The 18,661-nt window shown below is 40.5% G+C and overlaps 1 protein-coding gene across 1 annotated transcript in view; it reads left to right on the forward strand.

Moving 5' to 3' along the window:
• The first annotated feature begins 476 nt into the window (after positions 1–476).
• tmeff1b (transmembrane protein with EGF-like and two follistatin-like domains 1b) overlaps positions 477–18,661 on the forward strand; it is a 37,690-nt gene continuing 19,505 nt past the window's right edge. Inside the window, exon 1 of the mRNA XM_064330475.1 lies at positions 477–1,261. Coding sequence (XP_064186545.1) covers positions 1,105–1,261 — 157 coding nt within the window. The 5' untranslated portion in view covers positions 477–1,104. The remainder of the gene's footprint in view (positions 1,262–18,661) is intronic.

An 18,661-nucleotide genomic window follows, 5' to 3' on the forward strand; every position in this document is an offset into this window, starting at 1 on the left:
ATATGTTCGGATCCTACTAACAAACTTGAACAACAAAAACTAAAATAAATAAATAATAATAAAAATAAAAAAATCCTACGTTATGTAAATGCATTTAAGGTTTGGTTCACGTTTGAAAAGTGAAGCCCATTGTGTCCAACTCTTGATTTAAACCCATGACCTAAACTAATTAATATTTTCGAAAATATAAGAGCATTTTTCAGGAGCATGCTCGTTGTAATTTCAAATGCAAATATAAAAAAATACATAATTTGCATATTTTTCCATTTCTAACGCGTTATTGTGTTCAGGAGGAAATACGGGTCGAGACTTGGCAGGATGCCATTTACTCCGCATATGCATTAAGTAATAATGTAATAACATCACGTTATTAAAACGAACCTTCGCTATTGTAGCCCATTCATTTTACTGTGCGGTTACCCTCGACAGAATAAGGGGGAGGAGGGGGTCCCCGTCACGTGCCCGTCGTTCCCCTCCTCCCAGACTCTTTGTTGTTGCTGCAGCTGCTGCTGCTGCTGTTTGAGTCGGATGCTGTTCCATTTTTTTTTTTTCGTGAACAGGGATTTATTTAACCAAGGAAGGAACCACATGTAATAACGGAAGTATATTCCCACACATCTGGACGGAGGTACAGAAAAGGGGTCAATGAGAGAAAAGAGATACCGCCAGAGGGTGAAGAGAAGGGGAGAAAAAGAGACAGAGGGAGCAAGAGGGGGAGAGGCATAGCCTGGGTGTGAGATCCGGGGACGGCAGTGCCAAAGGAAAAGTGATTGAAATTTCTGGAGCGTGTAGCTTATCTTGGATGCGCTTGCCGTGCGTCGGGGGTGATGCTGTTGCTTGTTTTGCCTTCCCGGTAAGAAATGCCTGCCACTATTCCATGAGAGGATCAAATCACCTTTTTACAACTATAGGAAAGCCTGGGCTAAGTCGTTACTGCTTTCTGCAGCGCATTTATATTCCCGTCGTATCCTGAACATATCTGCCTGCACCGCTACATATTGTCTCCACAGTTTTGTACATCTAAAATTTGACCAAAGGAGTAGATGGACAGTAATTTCTGACACGCGGCGGCCCGCTTCAGCTGTCGATACTATCTTTTTCATCATGTCGAGAGGCTTGCTCCTCGAGACGGGGATTGGACCTTTGAGTGGCTATTACTTTTCATTCTTCTGCTTCCTAACAATCGCTTCACTGCAAGGCGTCAAGGCATCTTACCCACAGAGCAGTGAATGCCTGTCAGGCAAAGGGAAAGGCTGCATTGGTAAGTGTGTATTTATTCAGTATTGGATTGTACAATATTTTAATATTATTCAAATGTATTATTATTATTATTGTTATTATTATAGGTTTCGTTCTAATCTAAATACGAATATGTGCAATATGTGAACCCGGATACCCGGAACCTTTGGATACGTTGGTTGCTATACTGCTACAATGCACTCTGGCTAGTAGCAACCTGCTGTTGGCTACCGAGCATCTCTTTAACTACTGGCAACAGACAAAGAACATGACCCAAAAGTCATTTAAATGTGACTAGGATCACAGTTAGTCAGACATCTTTTTGGAAGACGCTCACCACACGCGAGCTGAACCGCGCTCAGTTCTTGGATTTGTCTTTTTTACTATTATGTTTATATAATAAAATGCAGTCATTTATGGGTAGCCGGGTGCTCTGGCACTCTTTTCATAGCAGATGTGAGATGAAATAATGGCAAGCTGAACCCCACCCAACATATTCACCGTCCTTCTTCAGTTCACTCATTAAAAAAAGAAAAAAGAAAAAAAAAATACACAGAACTCCGTATTGTGTTTCACGTTAGATTACCGATAAAAATTAACTGGTAGACACCGCCTCCTTTGACAAAATGCAGTTTTCAAAGTTAATCAGCGCTACCCCCAGTAAACAATTGTCTGAGGGTGTTACGTTAACTTGAATTCCATCACTAGTACTGCTTATTTCCCATTTAATGTATGTTAGCTTTCTAATGTTCTGTTTCATTTCGTATTTATGAAATATTCTAACTGCCTACGACGAGAAAGTGGTACAAATGGGACATCTACTAATTATTCTGGAAACCTGTGTCTGTGACTAATGAATTGTAGCAAATACACAGCCAATACTATGTTCAAGACGGTTATGCAACACAGCTGGTTGTCATTATGAGTTTAAAATACACTACATGGCTGAAAGTATGCAGACACCTGACATCCAACATCTCATCCAAAATTATGGGCATTAATATGGAGTTGGTCCAACCGTTGCTGATATACAGCCGCCACTCTTCTGGGAACATTTTATACTAAAGGTGTTGGATGGGGTCGAGGTCAGGGCTCTGTGCAGGCCAGTCATTTCTTCCACACCATTCTTGACAAAACCATTTCTAAATGGACCTCGCTGTATGCCTGGGGGCATTGTCATGCTGAAAGAGGAAACAGTTTTTTTACAGAATCATCTAGAATGTGATTGTATGCTGGAGCATTAAGATGTTCCTTCACTGAAACTAAGGGGCCTAGCCCAAACCATGGAAAACAGCCCCAGACAAAGGGGTGTCCACATAGTTTTGGTCATAGGGTAGCTTGTTAAAGTGCACAGCTAATCTGTAAAATAATATATTTTTAATATGGATACATATTAGAACAATAACACACATTTAATTTCTGCAGTGACATGCTATGTGGCTATTGTTATTCTGAGACCAAAGGAAAGAGGCTTTGGCTGTATAACCAGGGTTTTCCGCTATGGAAAACTTTACTTATCAAATTCAGATGTATTAAGAGGACATAGCAACAAAACGCAAAACGATAAGTGAGGGAAATGTAAGCAGTCATAAATTGTATTCAGTTTGAAATACGCAATTCAGTCTCAGTTTGTGGTGTAGCTCTGAAGAGTGCTAGACAGCGATGAAGATCGCTGTGACATGATGAAAAAAGGATCAATGGGCATGAAGACGGAATTGACCTTTGACCCTGATGAGGTCACCTATGTTCTTGACAGACCGATGCAGCCTGTTCCCTTCCTTACTCCACTAAAAGCTGTGCAGTCTCAGAAATTCATAAAAACTGAAGCCTTTGCACTGCAATTCCAAGCAGAAGTCAAAACAGGCCAGGAGGAGGCTAATGCCTTTTAATTTCTGCTGCCTGATTTCAAAATTCTCACACATAGCAGAGTGTAACTCAATGCTGGCTGTTCATTTCTGTTTGTCATGTGAAGCTAAATAACTGTATTTTGGTTAAATCATACATACGTAGCTTTGTTTATTTGTGTTTAAAGAGAATTGTGTTTTCATGTGAAGTTCTCTGTAACATTTTTACATGTATACACCGGGAACTATAGGCCTTTGGTGTTGTATTTGGATGGCCAGAGAATGTGAGACTATTTATTGTTGGAAACAGTACGATTTTGCTTTTGCAGTTTTGTGATTTGCTCCTCAGTCAGAGTTCAAATGTCACCTCAGAACCACGTGCAGAATTACCACTGCTAATTTTCTCGACCTTAAGGAAGGATGGAAACCGTTTTTCTTTCTTCTTTATGTTATGAATTCTGCTGGTGTCCAAACTCCAGTTTCTATTATGAGAATAGGACTGCCTCTTGTGAACTACCCTGGATATGTGCTCTATAATTGTGACTCCAGACCCCGTCATTAGTGGCACATGCATCTGAAATGTCACAGATGGACAGCACCCTGTCAACTTTTTATGTATGAAGCCATGATTTCATGACAGAGGAAATTTGTACAACTTGTCACTTAATGTCTCATGTGGCCCGTGTACGTTGTGTACAGTAGGAATTTTGTTGTATTTATAAACTATTATAATAATACAATATTCAGTAATAATATAAACTATTATTATTAAACCACTTATGTACACTGGCTGCCATGCATTACTATGCAGTATGAACAACATAGCTTATTCTGTCCTGTAAGCATAAGCATATTCACTCTATTGCAGTGGTTCTTAACCTTGTTGGAGGCACCGAACCCCACCAGTTTCATATGCTCATTCACCGAACCCTTCTTTAGTAAAAAATAGTGTAATAATGCAGACTAGACTTTAGGTGTGACCCTAGTCATGGCTCCACCGAACCCCTGAGACGATAAAGCGAACCTAGGGTTACCCGTTAAGCAACCATGCATCTATTGTAATCACCTGACAAAATGAAAATATACTTTCTTGTGCTAGGTAGTCACTGTGGTTATGCTGTGTATTGTGAGGTATGGCAACATCCCCTGATTATTGTCCGCTTATTGATTATTGTTCTTGAAAGCTGAATTTATATCACTTTTCTTGACTCCTGAAAGACTGTGAGACATTTCAGAGCTTTGCCAATAATTTGGTTGTCCTGGAGACAGTATGTGCCTCGTGTAATATCTCCACTTCATGTCAAGCCCAGGGAGCAAGCGGTGTAGCATAGCCTACAAAACCATGACTAACCTGCAGAATGGAATGTTACATGGTTGGGTGCTGAAGTGAATAGGGCAGCTCTGAGTGACTTGAGCTGTCGCGGGATGAAATTGGATTGCTAATTGGTGATTTATTAAGCCGGAGCAGTCGATGGGCAGGTCAGTAAAGACCCATTTATTGTGAAAGGTTTGGACCTGTCAGGAGAGGAGGCCAATCTGCTCGTCAAAGGATCCCGCAAAATCGCACGACTTTGTTGTGCCTGAGGTCAAGGGCAGGATTGCATCCAGTGTCCAGACAACCCCTTGCCCAGATTTTGATACTTCAGCAAAGAGAAGCATTATTTGATTTTAGAGATTGAACATCTCATTTTTCTCTTTGGACATGATACCAAAGAAAATTACTTAAGCAACCAGGGAGAAGGATGCAGGACGTGGGGTTAGGCCCTCTCGTCAGTATTACTGATGCCCATCGCAAAGAGAGCTGTTTCATCACTCTGGGAAGTCTGCATATCACAGGCGAATTGTATTCCGTAGAAAGACTGGATGCAACACCGTAGGCCTCTGTTAATGATTATGACAATAGCACAAGCAGCTCAACTAATTAACACGACTATCGTACTTGATGCATGGGGGGTGTGAGCTAAGGGCTTATTGTCTTGACTTCCCTCCTCGGATTCCTGTGGTGTACCTGTTGCCTTCTCTGCAGCTGTCAGTGATATCCGAGACTACAACCTCCTCTTTCAGCTTCGATCCGCACTGTTCATTAGGGCTTTTGCCTTTCCCAATATTTATGAATGAGCCATTGCTCTCAGATAGACTATGTAGTTTACCCTGCAAGATCAATCAATCGTGGCTGATTCCCAAAGAGCCACATCCAAGGGGGAGGTGATCTTTACATTACTTGGCTGGGCAATATGACAAAAGCGAGTAAAACGGGTACAGGATAGCGCTCCCATTTCTGCACATAAAGAGCTTCAAGCTGATCTTTATTTCCAAATGTTGGACTTCTCCTTTGGATTTTTGGTGACTCACCAGTGCAATTTCCACACTTGAGTTAGCCTACGTATTTCAACCATGACAACTGATGAATTCAATTAAACTAAAGAGTGTGAAGTGAGTGACATGATAGGCTAACTGGCTGTCTGAAACGGGCGTACCCTTTATTCATTAGCTGATAAGTAAGCGTGAGAATGCATCCTTCTGGGGAAACCATGAATGGATATGCTTTAATGACTACACTGTTTTTGATGGTAAGAACATAGTTTTGTTAATTTTCATATGAATTAAATACTAAATAATTTTTGGCACGCTGGGACCTGCAGATTTTTAAAACTGAACCACCCGTTCCCACCTGCAGTAGCCTAAATGTCTCCCGCTACCACACTAATTACAGCAAGTCCCACCCGTGGGAATTCCGGGACCCTTGGGAATCCAGCCCCAATGCACACCTCTAGCCTGGAATGACAGTGCTTGGAAGTTGGTAAATTACACCTGTTACAAGTCAGTTACAAGCTCACCTGTAGTCTACACATGAAAAGCAATCGATTCACGTGCGTATGAATGGAACAGAGCAATTTCATGTACGGTGTGTAAGTACAACTGGGGCCTGTGCGACTGCAATTTGAAGATCCATGCAGTTGTGTTTGGGCGAGAGGAGAGCATTAGAGATCGTAGTTTCCGTGGTTACACTGTAATTATGGCATGGTTATGGAAGAATTTGAATGATGTGGATGTCTGAGCCCCAAATGTGTGGCAGTAGAGGTCACAGATTTTGATTGAGTTGTTATGGGATCCACAGAGCCCTTGCATCTGCTTATCGGAAGGCCCAGGCGGATTTGAGGCAGATGGGATGCAAGAAGTGATGCTTCTCTGGAAGCAATTTTGGTCAAACAAATATGAGACAGAGGAAGCCTTTGGGAAGGGACACATTACTGTGGGATCATTTCCCCAGTTTTCCTGATGGAGCAAAGCCACATAACAGAAGGCTTTGAGCTTTGATTTTAAAATGTTCCAAACACGTGTGACTGCAGCCCTGTTTGTTCATTTTGGAAATCCATGTGTGTCAATGGACATAACCAGACATGCTAGATATCACTTGTGTATATAACCTGGTCATCAGCTTTCATGGAAAACTAGTGGTTTTCATTTTGCAGTGTAGCCTCTGTAGTTCTGTTCATGAAGTCTTATGCAGACAGTAGTCACAGCAGGCACATCCATGGCTGCCTCCTGAAGAGTGTTTCTGATCTGTCAGACAGGTGTTTGGTTTTTTTTTCATCATTATGGTAAGAATTCTTTGGTCATTGTGGAGGTCTTCTTTGGCCTCTCTTTGTGATTGCAGAGCTCCCTAGTACTCTCTTTCTTTTCAGTAATGTTCCTGTTGATTTTGGTTTGGCTTATGTGTCTGTCCGTTTTCTTTCTCTTATTTCTCAGCCTCATAATGGGTTCCTTGGCTTCCATGGGCACAACTCCTCATGTTGACAAATTTCAACAACAGACTCCAGAGACAATCGATAGAATCAAGACTAGATACTGGAAGCTCTTTTATACCTACACTAAGGAAACAGTTGAATACATCCAAGTTATCAGAAATAGCTGTGAAGCCATTTGTCCAAAACATTATGGTGCCCTGAAATGGTGTCCTTATGATTGGCTTCTTTTGATAATGAAACCATTGTGTGTAGCCCTACTTAAAACAGCATAAGGCAACTTTAATACATACATTTTCTAGCTTTCAGGTCAGACGATCCTTTTCTGATCCTTCTCCCTAACCCTTTTTTGGGTTTTGGTACTCGAATTGTATTTGTTATGGAACACAACACTCTTAGAACAAAAAGTTTGATAATTTTTCAACATAGTAGAGTTTATACAGTTAGTACGTTATTAGTGCATGTGTGTTAAAAGTATACGTAAAGCATTATATTTTTCGCTTGGGCACTGCAAACAGAAATTTCTAACTCGGAGATCCAGTAATTCCCAGGTAAAATGTAACGCCTACAAGAAAGTGTGTATATTTCACAAAGAACCAAGCATATTGTGAAACCGATAACTTTTCTGTTTGGGACAAATGGGTCTATGTCACATTTTGGGCATGATACTGGGTTTGACTCAAAAATGTGTGCAAAGGTCAGCAGATTGAACTACAGTGATTCTGTAGAGGGGGAAAGTATAGATAGATAGCATGAGAAAGAAGTGCAGACTTGATTGACAATTCCCCTATGGTTCTCCAAATAGTACCTGGCATTTAATAAATGACTGTATAATGACAAGTTTGTGATGCTCCAAAGTAGATGGTGTGTGTGGTGTGACCTCACCTCTGGAGCCAGGTTTGGGCATACTGTGGAATTTCATGCCACTGTGCATTCATGTGCAATTAAAAGTATCCAGTTTTGTATCAGGTGAGTATTAATGTGGGACGAGGTTATTTGGTTGTATAAAATGACATGGTAAATCATGGTTATGGTTATGATGAAGATGATGATTATGATGGTATTTACGCTTAGTTCTGTGAAAAAAGTATTCTATTAATTCTGCCACAGGTACACTTCTCATGGATCCATCTAGCATTAATGCCCTTAATTTTGTACTTTACTGCCATACATACATCAGACAATATACAGTAATATTTTGCATAGGATGTACTGCTTACCCAGAAAAAGCAGTACATTATGCAGCTCTTTTCTTCCCCCTAAGTTTGTGCTCCCAAGGCTACTCTGCCACTCTCATGCACACATTTTGGGAATGCGCTGCAGTTAAGCAATTTTGGCTTCTGACATCTTCAACTTTATCCCATATGTTACGCAAAAACAGTCCTTGTACCCATGTTGCAATGCTCTTGAGCAACGATTTGGGTCTTGACCTTGCACTGCATCAGAAATATTATGTTTGGCTGAGTTTACAGCTGGATTTACAGCAGCCAAGAAGATTCTTGCTCCAGGGTGCAATCCACCACATTCACTCTTAAGATTCACTGGATTTGCACATTTCTTGATGTTACTCATGTGGAGCTGTTCACAGCGCAGATCCATGGACCATGGAATCTGATCCCAAACCACAGGCTCTGTAGCCATGCCCACCCCTCGCCACACAGAAAAGAGCACCATGACCAGATACGTCCCTAACACATTTTAGAATAACATATACAGATAAAGGGTGCACGAATTCGGCTAAAGTGTGTAAAGACAGAGATTGCCAGTGCATCATAGGTATCCCTTAGCATAGTTATTTAATAATATTTTAAAATAGAAAAATCACGCATAGTATGTCTTTAACATGTTTAAGATAAAATATCACAGTAGATAAACCTGAAAGGTTGTCTGTAATGTTAAAAAAGCAGTTAAGCATAGTCTTCAATAATAGCATCAGTGATGCATTCCTGGCTTTTGAAACCGTGTAGCAATGTGCTGCAAAGCACCAAAACCAACAGTGCTTTAGCAATAGTAATTAAAGCACATCAAGTGTACCACCGACATAGCCAGTGGTTTGTGTTAGAAGGAAGATCGTGCATAGATATTACTGTTGTGACAGATACTCTCAGAATATATTGGCACAAACTGAACAAAGCTGCAATCAGACCACACTTATGTAATTCATTGTGATTGTTTCTAATTACACTGTAACCAACTATTTATTCACACAAAACGCATTAATGCGTAATGTGTGTTCCTGCAGAAGTCATCAGCTGGTTTGAACACTGCGGTAGAACAATAGATAAGATGTCCCAAAAGGACTGACCTGGTCATTGGTAAGGCTGCACCAGTCAGCAGGACAATACTGACATTAGCACATAGCCACTCTACAATCCTTGTGCTCTTGCAAAAAAAAAAACATGCTGATTTTTTACATTTTAAAGTTTAGATTGATGCTGACAATTCTATTAACTTCAGTCTGGCCAAGTTTAAATCCACCACAAAGGTCTGTAGCAGTGCACTGATGGTCATCAAGTTCTGATTCAACCCACTGCATCAACCCAAGTGCATCTGCCCAGAACAGAGAAATTTGCTGTTGTCTAAGTGCCTTTATTTGTAAATGGACATTCCCCTTTTCTACAGGGCTTGTATTTTTTTCATGATATATTGAAGAATGGGGGGAAAATTGATAAATCATCAACATAGTCAGCAGATTCCTTTTGTGCATTCTGTTAGTCCAGGTGTGAGCAATGGAAAAAAAACCCAGGCCCTAAAGGAAGGCACTCTCCAATGCTGCAATGTGCAGTGATGCAGAAACTATGAAGAAACATAAGATCCTTCCTATCTCATAGCCAGTGCTGAAGGTGATCTTTAATACAAAGTATTACTTGGCATTTCTATCATTAGTATTTTATTACTTACATTGAGCATCTGGTTTAGCCCTTTATTGATGCTTCTTGGAATTGCTCCATGGAATAATGAATTTCTGTTTCGGAAATGTAAAAAAAAAAAAAAGAAAATATATATATAATTCACATTTTATTGATTATATTATAACAATGCAGCACCGTATAAATAATACAACACTACACAAAGAGAACACACCAGCAACAGACTCATCATTCATTTGTAAAGCAGAAATGGCAATAAATATGTTTTTATAGAATCAGATTGTGAAGTAAAGAATTCTTAATACAATATGTTGTAAAGATGGTGAAGTAGAACTATCTTTCCAATTTTTATATATTAGCTGTTTGGCAGTGATTAACGCAGTCAATAGCTATTCCTATGAGCTGCACTAATATCTAAATGACATGTAGATCCTAATATTACTAGCGTACTGTCTAACTTAAAATCTGTCATAATTTATGGCAAGTCTATAGCATATGGCATAGATACAGCCACTTTACAATCACTTTAATAATTTATCAGAACGTCCAAAATATCAAAAAAATCTAACCTGACTTGTTTTAATGGTCCAAGAGACTTTTAGTCCAGTGTGAGGAGAGGAATCTACAGACACTAGTTCCATCTGCCTATGACAATCGGTTCAAAAGTTATTACCATTTAAACATTGAGTATTTGATTCGTTGCTTCAGAACCACTAACTGGCCAATCAGTGCAATGTTTAATACAGATCATAGGGGCCTTCATCCTTAACAGTCCGACCAGTTTTCATAGATTTTTTCACTGGTCCAAACATACAGTATAAGCCTTTAAGCAAATAATAAATGAATAAATAAATAATTAGAAAAAAAAAAAATAGGGTTCCAGCAGCTGTGCTGCTTGGACCCCTAATAATAATCAGTGCATTTTTATAACGAAATTCTATTAAATAAAATAACGAATAATGCTAGAACGATGAACAATTATGGTATAGATGAAATTTAAAAGCAATAAGAATAAGTCTGTTTGGTGTTATTAATTTAGTGTGGATAGTGCCACTCATCTTCCGCAGTACAGCATGCTGCAGTGTAGGTCCTAAAAACAAAATGAGTTCTCCTGATTTGTACCTTAGGCACAATAACAAAGCCAGCATGTGCTTAAAAGCCAACAGGCAACCAAGGTACTGACTTTAGTGTTGGTGTAATGTGTGCTCTTTTTTTGGGTCTGGTTAAAACAGTTGCTGCGTTGCAACTAATCAATCCTTTTATGGGAGATCAAAAAAGCACTGTAACAGTCAGTGCTTCTCATAATAAAAGCACAAACCTTTCTGCATCAGCCAAATTGAGAAATTGTTGGTAGTTTGGCAATATTTCAAAGATGATAGAAAAACAGAATACATTCATATTACGAGATGAAAGCTCGAAAGCTCCTAACTTTAACATCTGTCTTACCTTGGAGAAAATTTTTTGAGATCTATTGTTATTTCAGTGACACATCTGTCTAAGACATTGAGTGAGCTTACATCCTGAAGAGATACAGAGAAGTATAATTGCGTAACATGACCAGGACTAAGTCACTGTTTCCTGTTGTGTAATAGTTGTCATGATGCTTTATCCATTAATACTTGGGGCCAGATTTACTAATGTATTTCGACTACTTTTCCAGAACAAATGCAGTTGCTACAAGGTGGCAATATCTGCGTCGTATTTACTAAACGGACGCAATGGGTCAACATTGCTATTAGGATGTGTTTTGCGGGGATTACGTCACTCTGCAACTTTCCTTTTGATGCATAGTTAAATGTGTTCATGATATATATATACTCGAGATTAAATGTGCTAAAACAGATCACGGAGATCATGTAAATTAGGCCATTTAACTATTCTGTCTAATTTACTGAAACATGCTAGTCTTGGTAAATCAGTTTTTAACGTGTCGGTATCTGCGACCTCAACAGAGCCGCAATGTAGCAAATGTTTTGCGCTGTGACCATTTCCCTAGTAAATCTGGCCCTTGGTATATTCAGCTAATCTCTTTACACAGTATGCTCGTAAAAATGACGTATTCTTCTCTAATAGAATGGCTTAGGTGCTTGTGCCACAATTAAAGCTAATCTCATTTCCACCTCACATTTGTTTCTGCCGTTGAGACAACTGAGCAACTTCTTTTTCATCAAGACTCAAGAGCAGAATTGTTTTCCGTCCAAGACTGACTCCTGTCTGCGATAGATTGGTGGCCTGTCCAGGGTGTATTCCTGCCTCTTGCCCAATGCACGCCGGGATAGGCTCCAACACCCCCCGCGACCCTGCTCAGGATAAGCGGGTATAGATAATGGATGGATGGATGGACAGACTTCGGTCAATCTTTTGTCTCTAACCTGGGACAATCAATGCTACTGTTTGCAGCGTCCTGTTACACATGATCCGCGTACTCTTGAGGGATATTTCTTGAATCCACCTCATTATCTGACTCCTCATGGGCGATGAACATTTGGTGGGCGGTAGTGAGGTGTGTAATGGAGATAGCAGAGTTAATTTCATGCTGTTAGCCATTAGCATGACTTTATGAAAGACCAGGTTTGCAAAGTACATCCTCCAGACTAACCCCCATGTACAATTTGCATTTTGATTCATCAACATGAGGCGTGACTACTTCCCTGCATTATGGGTAAGCATCGGATATTATGAAAATGAAATGGAATAAGTTGTTCTATTTTATGATTCACAATATTAAAAACATAATTTTATTGAATAAAAGCAAGAAATGAGCACTAAAAAAACAAATCTCTTGCTCCCTACATTTTCAGCAATCTTTGAAATGATCGCCAGTGTCATATTTCATGATGTGATAGAGTGAAATGGTGAGATACTGTCAAATTAGCTACCTAGCCCTTTTTCCATTAAAGAATTAGCCTATATCGCAGCTCTATGTGTATAAGAAAGTTATTGCTACAACACTAATGGAAAACAAGTTAAATCAACATATGATGCTAGGCTAATTCACTTACTAGAGGTGGACTAGAGTACATCCTATGGAGCTAAGCTTGTGCTATCCATCTGGAGCCATTGATAGACTATACACTGTTAACATGCAGCCTGTATTTGTCTAATGTCCTTTTACTGGATGCACAGGGATGCACGCAGTTTGTACCAGTCTCGTATGAATCTGGGCAAAATAGCTAAAAAGTGACTTTCCCAAAAAGTGATCTGGTTGTTGGCTTTGGGAAGAATCCCCTAACTCCGATCACCTCTGGCTCAAACCTCAATGGCTATAGTACGGTATCAAGATCAGCAATTGAGTCCTCTACGGACTCGTCGGAGTAATCTGAGTCACTGATAATGTCTTTGATTCAGAATCAAATAGTTCAATTCTGTCAATTTCTTGTCATCCTTTCAACCTAAAGGCATAACAGCAGAGCTGTTTGTGTTTCCCCTATTACATCACGCATCAAAGGAGTAATTTTCCAGCGTGACATTTGGATGTTTTAGTCAGGAGTGGCGCATTTTAAACCACACTAGCAACAATTTCAGGTTAATTTAATAATAAAAACCACTAGAGTAAAAATAATTGACCTGTTGTCTTTGTCATGTGTTGCTAACCCTTTAAGCACTGTCCAGTGTAGCAAGTTGGAAAATATTATATGAGATGTGTGTCATACTACTTTAAAAAAAAAATCTGATTGCACTATTTTTCTTGAGGTCTCACATCCCTGTTGCCAAATGTATCGGTTGTGGACCACAGGATGTTTGCGATAAAAGCTATTAACTTTGCTGGTCACTTTTGCACTGACAACTTTTAAAGAGTACAGGAAAAAGAACTCTCACAAGAAGCACATTAGCTCTCAGCCCATTAGCTCCCCGTGCAGAAATTCTGCCTCAATGTTTCTTTTCAGCCCATTGCAGCCTTCAGGGAAATATAAAATGAGACTTTCTGTCAGCAGACGAAACTATGCCAGGCTCTCCAAAGTCTCATAGCATATGGAAGTTGCGTCTGAATCACAGAGGGATAAGAGAGCTGTTATGTTCTGAGAAGGAAATGGAAAGCCATTTTACCCCGCTGCACGTGTGTGCCATTGGTTTTAGTGCGTTTCCGTTGCCGATCTGGAAAGGGGAGTCACGTTTAACGTATTAGGTGGCATAGAGCTTGAGGGTCTCATTTATAATAGCTCAACATGTTCCTGGAGATATAGCTTTCTGTTATCCTGCTGGCTTTTCTATGTCTGTATTGTTTTTTTATTGTTTTTTTTTACACTTTTGTTTATGGTCCTGACAATTGATTTATTCAAACAGAAAAACCTATCAATGTTTTAAAAATGACGTATAAGACATTAATATACTTAAATCTGAGCACTGTGAACAGCCTGCCAATGTAAAAAACGTGCATTTGATTTGTAATCCGATTTAAGAATAATGACACTGAATATACAGTGTAGGCTGTATATGCAGTCTTTAAGGTGGCGTGAAGAGGCACAGGCCTTTTTTTGGTGGTGGGCTGCTTTTCCTAAGACCATTTCCCAAGCATGTGCATGGTGCAGCCTTCCCTTCACCCTGTTCCATCCCCACATCCTGCTTGCTTCTGACACACGGACAACAGGCCGTCGCTGGGAGCCTACAAAGAGGACCTCATCAAGGCTCTGTAAAAGGCTGCGATGAGAAGCAGGAATACAGACACTCAGGCTAATGAATTTCACTGAGCAGCTGCTAAAATAAGAACACTCATATACGGGCTAGAGGATTTTTACAAATATGACTATTTTCCTGTCAGGTTTCAGGTTAAAAATGCTGTTTGAGAAAGGGAAATATTCACAGGGTAGCGTGTCATTGAGTAAAACTGTAGATATTTTTGTGCTTTGGGCTACCAGATTCCATGGCAAGGCTGGATATCATTGCTTCCCTCAGGCTTTTCACCGCCTTACTGTTGCACTCTGTAGGGCACTGGCTGAGATGGGTTGAAAGGCCCCTAACCCATTGAATGATGTAGCTGGCGGTCACTACAGTTGACCCCAGCACACAATCGGTGGCAATCTCAAAGGGGGGTAAGGATGTCTACAACATCACTTAGAACATACTTTTCATGCTGGGATAGTTTGGGGACAGGCAGTACAGCCATTTTTTTCATGTATCTGTGTCTGTAATGACTGACCTGATCATTTTCAGCAGAGTGCTACTGTGTGGCACTGGCAGGTCTTTTAAAAGTAATTTTGGGGAGCTTACCCCACAGTTTTTTTGTATAGCATGAGTACTCACAACATCAGTTGCTCTTGTTTGCCATTGTCAGGCTGCAGATTCACTTATATTCATTTTCGGGACCTCGCCGAAATGAATAATTTCAAAGCACAAACTAACTAAAGAGGATAATAGATCCATAAAAGAGAGCACTCAGGTTAAAAGGTATCTGTTGGTTTTGATGTATTTTCAATGTGTTGTTGCATTATGTTCGCACATAAAAGATCAGTGATTGCGTACTCTTGGTTTTAGCCTTTGTTTTCTGTGGACATGGCATTTTTAGTTAGAGGCATGCATCATCATGACCATCTGTGAACTGACTGTGATTGGAAAAACAACTAATCTAATCTGAGAGAACAGAAGAAATAAACTCAGAAATAAACACTGTACAGGCCAGCAAAGGAAGCAGTTGATGACAGGCGAATCTTAAAAGCTGTGAAGAAAACACATGAAACAATGACATTACCAGCAGTCTCCAGAGGGTGGGGGCGAAAATATCACAAGTATTCAGATGACTTCAAGAGCAGAATTTCAGACCCTACACTACAAGCTGCAAACCTCTCATCAGCAGCAAGAATCGAAAGCCCAGATTAGAATTCCCCCATAAAAATACATAAATGAGCCAGGACTTCAGGAACAATGTTGTATGGACAGATGAGCCCAAAATAAACCCTTACTACCACATGGATTCAAAAGCCAGAAGTGTGGAGAAAGAAAGGAACAGTGTATGATCCAAAGCATACCACCTCATCTGTGAAATATGGAGGAGGTAATGTCATGGCTAGGGCATGTATGGCTTACTTGTCTTTACTGATAATGTAACAGAGGGTGGCAGGTAGTAGAAATATGAATATGGTAGTATTGACAGTATGCAGACAGATTTTCTGCAACCACATCAGCCAGTGCTTCACCCTGCAGCACATCCAAATTCCTTCAGTATATGGTGCAAATTCGCAAATTTCACTCCACGTAACTTATACTTTTGGAGGGCCTGTGTCTTCCAACAGGATTGCCTTTGCTATGGGGTATAGAATACTGAAGAGCAGGGACATTTCCAGAAGCTTTAGCAAAAAGACACTTCTCTTTCCTCCTCCTCCTCCCCCTCCCCCTTTTTCCCCGTCTCCATTTCAACCTCGCCTGCGCCCCTGCCCGCCGACCGCAATTCCTCTGATGGATGGTGGCGCAGGCCCGACTTAATTAGCCGTGAAAGGCACGCTAGCCCGCACCAGAAATGAAACAATGAAAGATAGCGAGCCGGCGATGGCTAACAGCTGCTGTAAACTGCTGTTGTTGACAGCTTCCTGGAATATATGACAGGCCTTGCAGACGGTTTCCTGGATTGGCTCCGGCGGACGGCCGTTATCAGTATCGTGGGGTTGCTGCCTCGGAGGTGGGCGTGAGCGCACGGACGCGATTTCGCGCTTGGTTTCGTACAGGACGGCTCTCCGAGCGAGTGACCTTTCTCTCTCTCTCACGCGGCATTTGCGCGCTCTCGCACGCAAGTTCAAGCTGTGAAAAAGAGAAGAGTCTGGAATCTGACTAGGGAAAAAAAACAAACAAAAAAAAAAGTTTTTATTTGATTGACATTTGGTCGCACTCAAATGAAGCATGTATACAACGCGCTGAGAAATGTTAATGTTTACTTTTTACGTTTGATTGGGAGGAGTGCGTTCCTTGCTGTCGGTCTTGGAGGGTTAATGTGGGAAAAACTGTTTTTTCTTAAGCAAGGGACGTGTAGTCATGGCAGTAATTCTTATTGAAATGGCAGGTTTAAACAAAGGACTCTCTGTTCTTGCTGTTTTTTCTGTTTGGTTGTAGATTTTTTCCATTCCATCTTTGCAGGACTGAGGAGAACAAATAGTACTAGTTTTGGTATTAAAAAAACTGTAAAAAACGTCTGACAGAAAGGCCCCTGTGAATCTTCCATTTTTTTCTCCAGTCTGGAATTCCCAGTTGTATTTTTATCAGCAGCTGCAGCTATCTATTTGGGAAAATGCAGAAAAACGTGTGCTCGCCTCCCAAGCACGTGATATAAGCTTCTGCTTCACATCACAGGACAGTTAGCAAGTTGTACTAATGCAGACATGAGTCAAAAGAAGTCACTTAATGTGTGACTGAAGAGGCTTGCAAATGCACAATGCAAAGAGATGCTGTAATGACAACTGAATCTCTCTGTGGGAGGTTACAGCCAATTATACAGTACATCACCTTGCAGGGCTGCCAGACACAGTCAGCACTGGCATGGTCTGGATTTGATACCAAACCTTGGGGCCCATCTCGCACTACAACAGTGCATTAGCAGGATAAGCCACACAGCAGCCTCTCTAGCATGTCTTTGATGAGAGACACACATGAAACGCGCAGGGCAAGTTTGTTCAGGGAACTGTTGCTGCAGCCGACCATTGCGTGGCCTCCAAATCGGGGACTCAAAAGACGAAGCAGTGAAATGCATAAATGTCCTACAGACCCGTTCCTCTCAATTCCTTTCACTTCATATCAAAGTACACAAGCTTCTAATCATCATATCCCTTGTTGTAGGAACATCTAGGCATAAGTTGTTTACGTCTTTTTGGTCTCAATCGTAAAGTTCATATTAAAGCATCCACGCTGTCTGAAAAGTGATAATATCGCCTATATTGTTTACGGAAGCTAAGATCCTTCAATATTCATGGATGTCTCATGGAAATGGTTTATAAATCATATATTGTGTCCCTTTTGTGTTTTTCTGTGATTTTACGGTTTTATTATCTTAGCAAGTGCAGCAATGCATTAAATGCCATTGTCAGTCAGTATGAGAAGGCAATTGGAGTCATACAGGGGAGTTTGTCTGATCTGTGTGTGAAAGATGAGTCCCACAGAAAGCTCAGGTCATCCAGTCATCATCCGTTGTATATGGAGTTTTCTGTTCGTCCTTCTGGCTCATGTTGCACGCTGCCTAGATTTAAGTGTAATCGATACAAACCCTCATTTATTCCAGCTGCAATCAAACTAACTGGGATCTTAGAGACCTTTAGGGAATGTGTACACTTTTTAAAATCTCTTTGTAGAGATGTTTCATTATTTGTTTCTGTGTTGCCTGTATGTTCTGCGTCATGATTTCATGTTGCAACCAGACTGCCCCATGGGGAGCATAATGAAGAACTGAAATGAACTGTGCCAGTTTAAGAAGCAAGATACATTTCTGTGTAATCAAGGGTAAAATGCTATTGCATTGTGCTACTGTATATTGGTGGCATTATGAATACCACACACATGAATGCGTGAACACATATGTGAGAAATATTTCAATTTAACTATCCTGAATGCAAACTGCGTTAATTTATGCAGTACAACGATGGCTATTTAGGTAATGCATCTGCATGGATAGTGTAAGCAACTTGGATTAGAGACACAAGGAAGATGGGTGACTGACTATACAGCCATGAAATATTTTAACATGCATATTGGTTAAATCGTGGCTACGTACTCCATACATCGAGCCCAGAATAGACCAGCAACTTGCTTTTAATCATGCGCTTGGGCTAGGCCAATGATTGAGTGAACCTTTGTAATGTTAAATGTGCATTTCAGACGACGGACGAGCCAGTGCATTCGTTGTGGTGTGATGTGTTCTAAACTGCATAGCCATAAGCGTTGGATGTGACATGGATCTAATTCACCAACACTTTGTGTTGCCACAAGCATTTGGCAATTATGCCTGGACTGTGGAAATGGGAGCTGTCACGGTCTGATTCCATGACGA

Source organism: Anguilla rostrata, chromosome 4 (genome assembly GCF_018555375.3).
Source record: "Anguilla rostrata isolate EN2019 chromosome 4, ASM1855537v3, whole genome shotgun sequence".
In the NCBI taxonomy this organism is placed as follows: Eukaryota; Metazoa; Chordata; class Actinopteri; order Anguilliformes; family Anguillidae; genus Anguilla; species Anguilla rostrata.